The sequence below is a fragment of the Ascidiella aspersa genome, chromosome 6 (genome assembly GCF_963924565.1).
Source record: "Ascidiella aspersa chromosome 6, kaAscAspe10.2, whole genome shotgun sequence".
Lineage (NCBI taxonomy): Eukaryota > Metazoa > Chordata > Ascidiacea > Phlebobranchia > Ascidiidae > Ascidiella > Ascidiella aspersa.
The window spans coordinates 23,706,185-23,719,178 of NC_139452.1; the positions used below are offsets into that span (position 1 = coordinate 23,706,185).

Genomic DNA, 12,994 nt, shown 5'->3' on the forward strand with positions numbered 1-12,994 from the left:
TCCAGTCTTGTCTAGTCAATGCAGTGAGTGGTTGTGCTTGCCGGCATTAGCCGGTTTGCCCATAATAACCAACACAAACTTTGTGGATTTGTAATCAGACAACAGCAATACTTATTGAAGTAATAGTGTGGTTGATTGCCGAGGCAAATTAGTTTAATGAGACTTGTAATCAAAACCCGCTTGCTTCAAATTGTTGCCTTCGAGTGAGGAAAAAAGAACTCTATTTCTTATGGCCAAGAAAAGTCGTCGAACGAAGATCAAAATGAAGATGTACCTTAATCTGTACGGACTACCTACAAACGACCGCCTAAAAACTGCCATGTTTGGAACCTACAAGAAGCTAGCTGTTAGAAGAATTGATCTCGTCGAAGTATACGTCGAAAGACGCTCCATATCGTCAGCAAAGCATTTGCTTGGAATTCGAAATACTAAATACAAACAAACGTTGCCGATAAAGACATCACGTACCACCGTTTGGAATCATGGAAAACGCAATTGCACATGGATTTCACTATAACTGCGATTCTGCCTAGTTTATCAGGTGAAAAATCTATTATACTTTTAAAGTAAAAACAAAATTATATATATAATAAGTAAAAATATCTACTGAAAGGTCTGTAAATTGTTTTTATGCGACTTTTTCTCAAACCATTTAAATGTGTCGAAATTTGCAAATCATGCATATATCAAAAATACTTAATTTTGAATAGTTTTCAAATTGTTTAAAACAATTCACACGTTTGAGTTTTAGTTCAGGAAACTCTAAATCGTATAGGCTACGCTGCACGCGAGTCGGAAGTACTTAAAAGCATAGTAATTCATTCACTGGCAAACTATATGATTCAATTCGTGTAAGTCTTTAAACGCGACTTTAGGAGTAAACCCTACTCACGTTTGTAATGTCTTAAATATTTTATGTAAATAATTTCAATGCATCGCTTACTTTAGAATGCAACCCTAATTAAAAATTAAAAAAGCGGAAATCAAGCGATTTCCTTAAGGCGCTCTACGATTGTGTTCTGACCGCGTTTCTAACCGAATTTTCTCACCCTTAAACACACAACGTTTCTAGAAACGGATTCGCAAACACTTTCAAAACGCAAGCCAGTCAAATTGACTAATCTCGAGTGTACACTGCAACGTCTGCATTATATTACTTTATTTCATGAACCAATCTGCGCAAGTAAGCGCAGATACTTTCTAATTAACAAGGATACAAATGTACCGTAAGGACTCCTGAACCCTATCTAAAAAAAATAGCTTGTTCATCTGTAATCTTACGCCAAGGCGTGCCTGGCTTACAAGGCTTAATTGCCAACTCAATCTCTTTTGGTAAAGGCCGGAAGTCGCGAATCCGGCTAACTCCATTAGCGGCGTTTTAGTAAGTCAGCGTTTTTCGGCACCAGTACTAAAATCCCACTCCTCGAAACGTAAAGCATAATTCTACGTTTCAAGATAAAATTTACTTATCTTTTCAAAAGAATACATGGCACAGCATCAACGATGTAAACTAACTTTCACCAGTTCCCAATGTATTTTACGTTACAAATTGCTTGCTGGTCACGGGCCCCATTGCTAGCGTAATGTTCTTGCTACGTTGACCCTAATAACCTATTACTACTATTGGTGGTTAATTCTACCATTTTCATGATAAGAAAATTACTCTTATCCGCCTAGGCCTATATGCGGCCGCAATTACAAAATGTTTGGAGACTTATCTCCACCAACGCCTTTCCCTACTTACAAAATGTTTGGAGACTTACCTCCACCAACGCTTTTCCCTACTTCAGAAACCAACAAATCGTACAGTTGCCGCGCAAAAATGAAATTATGAAGCCAATTTCAATGAAAATACACGTTGCACGAGCACTAATTACAAATGTTTCACTTGTGTGAATGATTATAACCTAAATCGTTGCATTTATCGCCTATTAATCGCATATAACGGAGACTGAGTAAATGTGTAATCGCTATAAAATACATGTGCTATTGTATTGAATCGCAAGATATGTGTAACGTGAGTAATTATGAATTGCAATAACAAATTTGTGCGTTATTCAAATGTAACCAAAAAGTGCCTATATATATATATAAAACAAAAAAAAAATTAAATAATGCAAAACCAAAAAGAAAAATTTATATTATATATATATTAAATAAGAGTCAAAGTGTAAGTGTTTGAATGACCTAAAGTTGCAACAGACTACTCTGAATTAATTTGGACAACATAGCTGCCGAAATGCAATTTGATTTTCAGAAAACATCACAACAAAGCGTTGGACGACGTGCGAGTGCGCAGTGCAGCCAATGATTTCCGGTGACGTCAGAATTGTCGAACACCGAACAGGGGATTCCCCATCCAATTCGCAAAATTGCTGTCTACAACACTAAAACACAGCTCTGCCGGCGCGTTGAAGAAACAACGAGATCGCCATCCAGTGAAAGCTAACATCAATTCAGCGTTTCCAAAGACAAAAGAACTTGGATCAACAGGGCACACAAGAGAAAATGAATCAAGAAACAGGAATCAAAAACAAAGAACATATTGCGCAAGATGGGATAATTCTCGCATTTCGCGTCCAACGTTTTCCACAAACGTTTCACAACAACAAAAACATAACAACACAAACAATGAAACAAATAGCCAGGGCTTTATATGCACCCTGGCCCAAAAAAAACAGGGGTCAATTTAGAGGTTAATTGAATATTTTAAACGTTTATAGAATCTGTGTATTTATCAAATATGTTACGATTTATGATTTGTCACTTTTTCACGCCTTTTACCAAACACTCGCTGTCATTCTGAGAACAAAGCATTCGGCTGTTTCACACATGAATAATGTTATATCGTGACACATATTTCCGTTATAGATAAAAGTATTTACCTGTGTGAACGCGTTATTGTAACAGTTCCCGGCTGACAAAAAGGCTTCGGGATATGAAACATTTCCGCTTTTCTGTGTCGCCTTTGTTTTTGTTCATGCAAATTTTCACCTTGTTATAAGCAGCGCGTTATTTCAATATATATCCAGTCTTGTCTAGTCAATATAGTGAGTGGTTGTGCTTGCCGGCATTAGCCGGTTTGCCCATAATAACCAACACAAACTTTGTGGATTTGTAATCAGACAACAGCAATACTTATTGAAGTAATAGTGAGGTTGATTGCCGAGGCAAATTAGTTTAATGAGACTTGCAATTAAACCCGCTGCTTCAGATCCATGGGGCATCAGGCCACCCCCAACTATATATTTTGCCGAGTTTTACTATGTCAACACAAAATTTTTCTTCTATCCATTGTTCGTTCAGTTTTGTCAATTTTAAGGAATTTATACGTTGTCGCACTCTAAGACTCTATAAAGTGCAATTTATGGGTCACGTATGCCACTTTAAATTGAAAATTTTCCATATTTAAACCAAATAGTCTAAAGTTTGTTTTGACTGGAATCTGCTACAACTTACGCACGGTTCGCTTGAGGACAACAAGTATTTTTAGCTAATTGTTTTACAACGAAAATACTGGATCCGCCTAGAGCTGTCAAAGAACATATTCGTCGAACTGAACCACATTTTATTCTTTATAGGAGAAACATATTTAAAACAAAATTTTGAAATGCAAACAAAGTAAATGATTGTTATCAAACTCATGCACGAATTAGAACCGGCTGCACAAGATAGTTTTTATTTAGTTGCAGCAAATCGTTTGCCATTTATTGTGCTATGTGTCCTTGGGCGATCATGAAGTCGTAAAGTTTTCTAGTCTTGTTGACATCGATTTTGACGATGGTACGTGCACTTGCGAGACGCACTGACGAGTTTTTGCGGAACTCATTTATCAGGGCTTCCTTGTACATGAGAAATGCTTCGGGGACGAATCGAGCCTTGGCACAAAACTTAAAAAAAAACAAAAAACAGGAATACTAGTTTTATGTCTTAATATATCTTTGCTAATAGATGCCAGCCAGTCTTTCGGTCATTTTAAATATATATAAAACCAACCATAAACCTCTTGTAATATAGCAAAATGCTGTAGTAGGCTATAATAAGCTGAAACACTTTAGAAAGTAAGGATCTCCCGCGGACAATAAAATGTAAAAGAAAGATTCTTGTCTTTGTATCCAAAGATCTTAAGACTGTTTATTTATTAAAACAGATAAAACATAAAATCATTTCTTAAAATCCTAAAGAAATATATATATTACGCCTATAAGGCATAATCAGTTTCTGTACAAAAAACAAACATGTAAAAATGCCAATATGGGTGGTTAAAAAGTAAAATATATAAAATTAAAAAGAGTGATTTTAGACCTATACGCTATCCTACTCTTTTTAATTTTATATATTTTACTTTTTAACCACCCATATTGGATTTTTTACATGTTTGTTTTTTTACAGAAACTGAGGATGCCTTATAGGCGTAATATATATATTTCTGTAAGATTTTAAGAAATGATTTTATGTTTTATCTGTTTTAATAAATAAACAGTCTTAAGATTGTAGGCTATAATAGAACGAAATATTTAGTAACATATATTGTGAAAAATAAATGGCATGGCAACCTCCTTTTCTTCACTTGTTAGTTTTTCCAGCCCGGGTAGACCACTCAAGTCCAGTGGGGGGATGGTTTTTCGAACTGGTAAAGCTGTGAGCGCCGCAGTTGATGTTACAACCCCAGCTTCAATAGCGGCCTAAATAATACTGCATATACTGTACAAGGTACATACTTATATAATAGGGTTGCATGACTGGATTGTTTCCAGTTATAGATTTAAGCAAAAAAATGGACTGAATTTGAATGATTTACTTACTAAATTGTTATTAGACGTACAGGCCTCAATTTATTTATCTGCGACAAATTATATTAAACGCAAAAGATTGAAGGGCAGTTATTGCAGAAATCGCTTACGATATACAGTGGCGCAATTGCAACAACGAACTATGCAAACGTATTGCACGTGGTAAACCGTGCTACGCATTTATTATTACGCTACACAAGTTGAGTTCGGCCATACGAAGGCAGGTTAAATCATTGAAAAAAAATTAGTAGGACAGGAATTCGCAGACGGCGGGCCGACAATTTAGTACTGATTGGTGGACACTTTCCCAACTGGCGAGTGCAATTTTTTTTTAATATCGTGTAAAAAACATGTCCTTAAATTACCCAAGTCCAAGTCAAGTCATGTGCAAAATAACTTAAGCCTTTTAAAAAAATAACAGGTAAAGTCATTGATATAAAATAAAAGGTTAAACTATTAAATCGGTAAACTCGTCCGATTATGATCAACTAAAAATAACAAAAGGGCAACATATTGCAAGCTAATTGTTTCACGTGCACGAATTGAGATACATAATAACCCAATTTTAATAAAATTATTTAATAAAAACTGCTAAATTTTAACCAAAGTTATTTCACACAATGACCTAAGTGTTGGATTTAACTTCAGTCATTACAACACCTTGACATGAGACCTACTGTGCATATTTAATTTTAGTACCTTGTTGTTTTAGCTTACCTGTCGTTGTAGCCACTGTGCAAGTGCAACAGGGTCGTGTAGGTGGGGGAGTATTTCCGACATGAGGTTGGTATGCTGCTTCGTTGCTTCTCGCTGCTTTTTCAGTTTCTCGTACAGACGAACAACTTGGATAATATAACAATAATATAAAAAATAATTCCCAACTAGCTTTTAGGTATATTTATTGTTAAAGAACTTTCCATTTAGTAGTCAATCTTTCAATTTGTATTTTGACTAAAAAAATTGCTAGCCTTAAATTTCGCTTGTCTAAAGCAGGGATTTCCAAAATTCTTTATGGAGCGCGGAAAAAAGAAGACTAAAATGTTTCGTTTATTATTATATTGCGTTAAATAAGTAGGCCGCAAATAAAAAAAGTTTAAGAAACCCTCTTTCCAATGAAGCAAGTAAATATTTTAGTATTAGGAAATATAACGTCCGGCTTGACCCCTTTCTATAAGCTTTGTAAACCACATAAATCATGATACATATGACATTATCCCAAGCTTCCACCACTTGTTTTACCAGGACAAAAACAAATATAGTTTGTTGACATAGTAGTGCACCTCGAAAAGAAGTAATTCCATTGAGTCGGTACTTCTTGAGTTGTTTGATTTTTTTCCTTAGGTCAATTTCTTCCCAGAGACCTTGAATCATTTTATCGTGAGCAATTGGATGAGTTTGTAGCTGCATAATTGGCCGCAAGCTCTCTTCAAGTTCTCGCACTTCCAGTGGCAGTTTTCTGTAGAAGTGCACTAAACCAAAACAGGGTGGTGTGTTGTAGCAGTGTTGTAAACAAGTCATAAAGTCAAAATCAAGTCACAATTTAAGACAGTCGATTCCAGGGCAAGTCCAACCATAAAAATTACACATTTGGTTCGAATATGAGCATTACTTTAACAACAAAAACACAATATATAGCAAGCAGATTGCTTTATGTGTAAAAGTTAGGATAAATAACCAAATATTATTAAACAAAAATGGACTTTCATTTCACCCAAGTCATTTGTTTAAACGACTTTTAAGTCAAGTCATTTGAAAACAATGATTTAAGTTCACTTAAGTCATTACAACACTGTATTACTTACAGGAGTGGTTTGTGGCATTGATGAGGCCAAACTTTCTCACTATGTGTTTTCGACGTGCGCGCTCCTTTAACCTGAACAGGTAAACATTTTAGTCCAGTTGTATGATATACTGTAGTACCTTGCAAGGTTTTGACTAATCTTTAATATGTACTGCAAAACATCCTAGCTGCAAACCATGAGCTGACATCAATTTAACTTTCTAAAGCAGTGACAGTAAAAAACATACAAATATAATCTATTAGTTACACTCTTATCCATAACTATTCACATAAAAAATCCAAGCACAAACATAATGCAGCCGAGCAGAATGCAGTTTTAAGCTGTGTTTCTTGGAACCTGCAGAAATTAATTGTAAGAGGAGCAATCCGACACTAGTAGACTTTAAATCGCATTGCGATATTTTTTTTAGTGTGTTGACAGTTAAATCTTACGGGGCCAACTGATATTTGGCAAGACTTTTCTAGGCAACCGTGGCTACATTTATACGGCATGTATGCCATGACAGCTAGTCAACATCAGAATGGAGAGATGCGAAATACAAAAAACATGTCACTAAAGTTGAAAGCTTTGAATATGGTTTTGAGCGTAGGGACAAGTTTGAAAACTACATATTTCATTAAATACATTTTAGATAACAATGTTACCAACCTTGATTGATATATACTGACAACTGCCAATTTTAAAGCTCTAAGTACAGGTTTGTCGTCTGGGCTAAAGTAAACATCTCTGACATCCCATTCAGCATAGTTGTCATACTCTTCAATGAAATCTCCCCTTGCAGCCAAATATCTAAACAGAAGTTAATGTTTAAAAAACAACTTAGTTATGATACTAAAGCAATTATTAAATGAAGGAATTAAAGGGCTGACTACAATTAATATATTGTATAACAACATGACTTTAAGTAAAAATAGATTTTTATATATAAATAATATGTTCTGGTGTACAGCATGTATTTTATACACTATAAAACAATCAGAGAAAAGATTACCCAGCCATGTGATGAGCCCTGTGTGAATCTGGCAATGGTCTGCATGGGTCTTCACAAGCTTTGAATGGAATCGGCATACATGATGGTCTAACTGGATTATTGGGCATGTCTGAAGAAAATTGATTGCAGATTTTTGTTAAAAACATATATAAATACAAATTTTACTAGAAATTCATTCAAAGCTACTGTTATTTTATTCAAACATACAAATTTGCTGTTAATGTTTAGCTTTACTAAGTAATGTCAAGGTTTTATGAAATTCTTTATTTAGTAAAGTGTTTTTAGGATATTTAAAGCCCGGTTTAACTATTATAAACTCTTTAAATTTAATAAATCTTTGACCCAGTAGAAAGTTTGGCCTTGCACACTCAGTCTTGCCATACTCATGCATTTATCGTAAATCCCTTTGAAATGCATTCATCCACAAAAAGTCAATAAAACTGCCAAAACTTATGTAGCTTACAGGTTTTAGTATTAAATTATTTTTGCCCGCACAATTTTATGCTGCATAAACATCTTTCACCCGTTATCCAATGCTTTTTTAGTTCATGAAAATATAGGCAAAGTTAGTCAACCTCAAAATTCATTATATATGTTCCTACCTGGAAATGGATATTTTGCGTTAATTACATAGCATTTCATGTAGTGTTCTTCACATTGACTTTTGTCTTTCGTGGCGACCTGAGCAGCCACCGCACTCCAGTTTCCAGGGCCACAATCGGCCAAGGCATCGAGAAGTTTTACCTCTTCCTCTGCCGTCCAGCCTATTTCCATGATTGGGAAGTCATTCGTCTGATAGAAAAAAGTTATTGAATAAACACATTCATTTAAAATGGGTTGTATTGTTGGTTAAAAGTTAAACAAAAGCACTTTAAATATTGATTTTTATCTTGCATATTAAACATCTCAAACTTGAATAAATAGTAAGCCACGAATGATTAAGTAAAGTTAACTTTGGTAAAGCTTGAACTTTGATTTAATCCAATAGAAAAAATTAAAACTAAGATATGAAAATTTTTCACACTGGAAATATTACTTAAAGGTTGCATTAATTACTAACTTATAAAATACACTTACGATAATGGAATATCTGTGATCATTTTTATGATCTTCACTCTCAAATCCTTTTGAGAAACACTGAAAATGAAACAATGTTTAGTAAATAAACGAAAAAGCATATTCTTTTTTTTTTTTTATGAAAAAAAAACAAAGTAACAACCTATGCCATAAATATAGGATACTTACACACCTGAACACAAATCAAATATTGCTCACAGTCACAACATTTAATGTAAGGTTCGGCTATTTTGCTTTTGCAACCAGGGCAATTGTTTGCCATTCTTCGTACTTCAGTTTTCCCAGCTATAGTATTAATTTTATTTGTCAACAAACGTGAATTGTTATTCAGCAGGGACAACTCAGGGAAAACACCTAAATAAAATGGTAAACTTAATTAAATAATTGTTCTTTATTAAGATCAAACAGTACACTGAATTCACAACTATTAAGTATACATTTAAATTGAAACATTTAATCATTTTAAACAACTATTTTAAAGAATTAATATCAAAAGTATATCGAAATTTGTTCATGCGGCACGGTTTTACTTCACGGTTCATTGATTTAGAGTAGTGACTCTACGAAAGTGCATTTTTATTAAGATTTTTTCAAAGAGGACCATATTGAAAAACTTATTTACTAAACGTTTGATCAAAATGTTCGAAGTACTGCAACAGTATGCCCGGAATAACACGTTCTGCAACAATTACCGTTGCTATTCGAGCAGCTTTGGCGCCCTGTCCGACGCTAAGAGCAAAGACATTCAGAAAGGTGGAAAAATCATTCTTCCACCTTCAGCTTTAGATCAGCTCAGCCGTCTAAACATATCTTACCCTATGCTTTTTAAGCTGGTCAACACTAACAACGGAAATCGATCCACTCACTGTGGCGTTCTTGAATTTGTAGCAGAGGAAGGGATTATGTTTCTGCCGTATTGGATGATGCAGAATCTTTTGGTTTCCGAGGGCCAGTTGCTACAGATAGAGAACTGCACACTACCCACAGCGACCTATGCCAGATTTCGGCCGCAATCCACTGATTTTCATGACATATCAAACCCCAAAGCAGTCCTTGAAAACGCTCTTCGCAACTTTGCTTGTTTAACTAAGGGTGATGTTATCGCCATACAGTACAACAACCGCCAATATGAACTTTTCGTCGTCGAGGTTCGTCCGGAGACGGCAGTCTGCATAATAGAGTGTGACATCAGCTTGGAATTTGAAGCTCCGATTGGCTATAACGAACAGCAGGAAATAGCCAGGACTAAAGAAGCAGAACCAGATGCAATCGTTGGAACTCCGGATATGAAAAAGGCCATCGAGGAGTACATGAAAGAAAATACTTCATTTACTGCCTTTGACGGCCTTGGCGTTAGGCTGGATGGCAAGAAGAAAAACACAAAGTCAAAGAAATCGGAAGTAGCACTTGACAATCTTGAAAGGGGTATACCAAATTACAAATGGGAGTTTGGATCGTTGACGTTTAATAGAATGAGCAAGAAACAGGTGGAGGAAGACGACCCATCTGGAAGTGATTTCATTGCATTCGCAGGTCAAGGAAATGCTTTGAGAAAAAAGAAAAGATGAACTTTTGATGAAACTTGATTTCTTTATCTTTAATTTAGAGAATCCTAAAGCTTCTCACTGTGCTTTTTAGCGATGTATCCAACAAAACTTTGGTTTAATTAGTTCCAGGAAACTAAAGCATATTTGCAAGGCTGAATTAATATTTTTCTTACATCCAAGTTCAAATTTATTTGCTTAATATATTGTATTTTTTGTTTTTGTTTTGGTATTCCTATTAATAAAGACTTTCTCTCAAAGTGTATTTGATGCTACTTTAACATGGTCATGCAAATATGTTTTGTAATGCCAGTTCTATGACTACTAATGTATTGCAATTTTACAAAAAATAGTATACTTATTCTGTTTACAAGAAAGTTATTTTGTTAGTGGATTGTTGAATTTCATAGTTGTACCCTAATATTTTTTTCAGTGTGACATTGTCTATATTTTATCATCATCCTTGCTTAAATTGCAATTAGCTGTATATGTATACACAAAGATCTACTGTCAAGTAATATTATTTCTTTGGTTAAATGTATTAATGTAAATTGTTGTTCAGGTAAACTTTTTAAAATAAATTTGCATATTAAGGGTAGGTTAATTATTGTCCACAATGACAGAACCAAACAACAAAGTGGCATATTTCTATGACATGGATGTTTCTCGTTTCCACTACGGTCCTGGTCACCCAATGAAGCCCCATCGTTTGGCATTAACACACACTCTTGTCCTTAACTATGGCCTGCACAATAAGCTGCAAATGTTCAAACCCTATAGAGCGACCAGGCATGATATGTGCCGATTTCACTCCGAAGAATACATTAACTTTCTGAAGAGAGTGACTCCTATGAATCTGTCAGGCTTTACAAAAAACCTCCAGGATTTCAATGTTGGCGATGATTGCCCGGTCTTTCCAGGTCTTTATGACTTCTGCTCTATGTACACTGGTGCTTCTTTACAAGCCGCCACCATGCTCAATAATAAGAAATGTGACATTGCCATAAATTGGTCTGGCGGTCTTCACCACGCTAAAAAGTATGAAGCTTCAGGATTCTGTTATGTGAATGACATTGTTATTGCAATTTTAGAACTTTTGAAATACCACTCCAGGGTGCTCTATCTGGACATTGACGTTCACCATGGCGACGGTGTTCAGGAAGCGTTTTACTTGACCGACCGTGTCATGACTGTGTCATTTCACAAGTATGGCAATTACTTTTTCCCAGGTACTGGAGACATGTATGAACTTGGGGCTGAAAGTGGTAGATATTACTCTCTTAATGTGCCCCTGAAAGATGGAATTAATGACCAGACCTACCACCAACTGTTTAAGCCTATAATGCAAGCTGTTATGGAGTCGTACAGGCCCACATGTGTAGTCATGCAATGTGGTGCTGATTCTCTTGGTTGTGATAGACTGGGTTGTTTTAACTTGACTATCGACGGTCACGGAGAGTGTGTCAAATTCATGAAGGAATTCGGGGTTCCGCTGATGTTTCTCGGAGGTGGAGGTTATACGGTGCGCAATGTTGCTCGATGTTGGACCCACGAAACTTCAATTATCGTAAACCAAGAAATCAGCGATGAACTCCCATACAATGAGTATTTTGAGTACTTTGGCCCTGATTACAATCTACGACCTGATACCAGCCGTGGCATTGAAAACCAGAACACTAAACAATACCTTGACCAGTTGAAACAAATGATCCTGGAGAATTTAAGGATGATAACGCATGCGCCCAGCGTCCAAATGCAGGAGGTTCCACCAGACTTGCTGTCCTTTGACAATTACGAGGAGTTCAGTGATCCAGACACGAGAGAAACTCCAGAAGAAGTAGAGCGAAGAGTGGCACCAGACAATGAGTTTTACGACGGTGATAAAGATAACGACAAAGAGAGCGACGTCAGTATTTGATGCAATCTCATAACTGGGCTGCAGTGCCTTCAAAACTGTTCAAGAGTAATGAATGGCGTCGCACAGGTGATAATGGAGATCACGCTGAGTACTCTTCTGGAATTTTAGAGCTTGTGCTGTTGTGGCATTTTGCAATTTGATTTTTCTATGTCTGATAAAGCTTATTGTGATTTTGCCTTATGTCAATACCAAGGAACTTATACTTTAGAACATGTTAAAACATGTATATTTAAACATGGCCTGCATTTATTCTTTAATTGTGATTAGGAAATGAAGTATATACAGTTTTCTATCTATATTTGGTCTTCTTATAGCTTGGGTCAGTAATTTTGAATATTTATTTGTTGAAAAGCTATTTTATATTTTTTAATAGACAACATTCTTTCTCAATGCAACTTAAAAGCATAATTGGTTTCCCTAATATTAACAAAATATTGTTAAACTAAATTTTTTTTAGCAATTATCAAAATGTGTATGTTTAACTGCTTTTGAGTAAACATATATGATTTCGTGAACAGGACGTAAAAATATTTGTTTTGTGTTATAATCTGAATTGAAGTACTGTGTGTAATGTGATAATATTGTTTAACAAACAACATTTAAGAAATTTATTTGTACCACAAATAAAAAAACTAAGAGCATTCTTCTACCAGGATCTATACTTCCCGTAGGTTTTAATTTTTGGCAAAAAGCAATGATAAAATAAAAATCTTAATTGCAAGCTGCAGTTGGATTACTGCTCTTTCTTTTAATTTTTCTATGTTTTTTTAGCTCTTATATTTTACATTTTCAAAGTTAAAATCAAATCTATTTTATTGAAACAGCACTTGTTGCACTACTAACAGTCTAACATCAAAAAATATATTAGT

At 35.2% G+C, this 12,994-nt stretch overlaps 3 protein-coding genes across 3 annotated transcripts; 2 read left to right on the forward strand and 1 right to left on the reverse strand.

Moving 5' to 3' along the window:
• Positions 1-3,572: 3,572 nt before the first annotated feature.
• On the reverse strand, positions 3,573-8,966 carry LOC146140897 (transcriptional adapter 2-alpha-like). Its single transcript, XM_083393032.1, has 10 exons — positions 8,836-8,966; positions 8,664-8,723; positions 8,189-8,378; positions 7,587-7,695; positions 7,244-7,384; positions 6,596-6,666; positions 6,074-6,262; positions 5,511-5,635; positions 4,557-4,685; positions 3,573-3,890 (listed from the first exon to the last, which is right to left on the reverse strand). The coding sequence occupies exons 1-10, from the start codon at positions 8,923-8,925 to the stop codon at positions 3,708-3,710; spliced, it is 1,287 nt and encodes a 428-aa protein (XP_083249158.1). The 5' UTR covers positions 8,926-8,966; the 3' UTR covers positions 3,573-3,707.
• A 266-nt stretch (positions 8,967-9,232) lies between these two features.
• Positions 9,233-10,231, forward strand: LOC146140898 (ubiquitin recognition factor in ER-associated degradation protein 1-like). The gene has a single exon (XM_083393033.1). The coding sequence runs from the start codon at positions 9,302-9,304 to the stop codon at positions 10,229-10,231; it is 930 nt and encodes a 309-aa protein (XP_083249159.1). The 5' UTR covers positions 9,233-9,301.
• A 531-nt stretch (positions 10,232-10,762) lies between these two features.
• Positions 10,763-12,896, forward strand: LOC146140899 (histone deacetylase 3-like). Its single transcript, XM_083393031.1, has one exon. The coding sequence runs from the start codon at positions 10,824-10,826 to the stop codon at positions 12,123-12,125; it is 1,302 nt and encodes a 433-aa protein (XP_083249157.1). The 5' UTR covers positions 10,763-10,823; the 3' UTR covers positions 12,126-12,896.
• Positions 12,897-12,994: the final 98 nt, after the last annotated feature.

Coding starts and splice junctions, on each gene's coding strand:
- LOC146140897 (XM_083393032.1), bottom strand. CDS start 8,925: ATGGCAAACAATTGCCCTGGTTGCAAAAGCAAAATAGCCGAACCTTAC. Junction 7,696..8,188: donor CGCAAAATATCCATTTCCAG/GTAGGAACATAT, acceptor AATTTTCTTCAG/ACATGCCCAATAATCCAGTT. Junction 4,686..5,510: donor CACAGTGGCTACAACGACAG/GTAAGCTAAAAC, acceptor AGTATTATTTAG/GCCGCTATTGAAGCTGGGGT.
- LOC146140898 (XM_083393033.1), top strand. CDS start 9,302: ATGTTCGAAGTACTGCAACAGTATGCCCGGAATAACACGTTCTGCAAC.
- LOC146140899 (XM_083393031.1), top strand. CDS start 10,824: ATGACAGAACCAAACAACAAAGTGGCATATTTCTATGACATGGATGTT.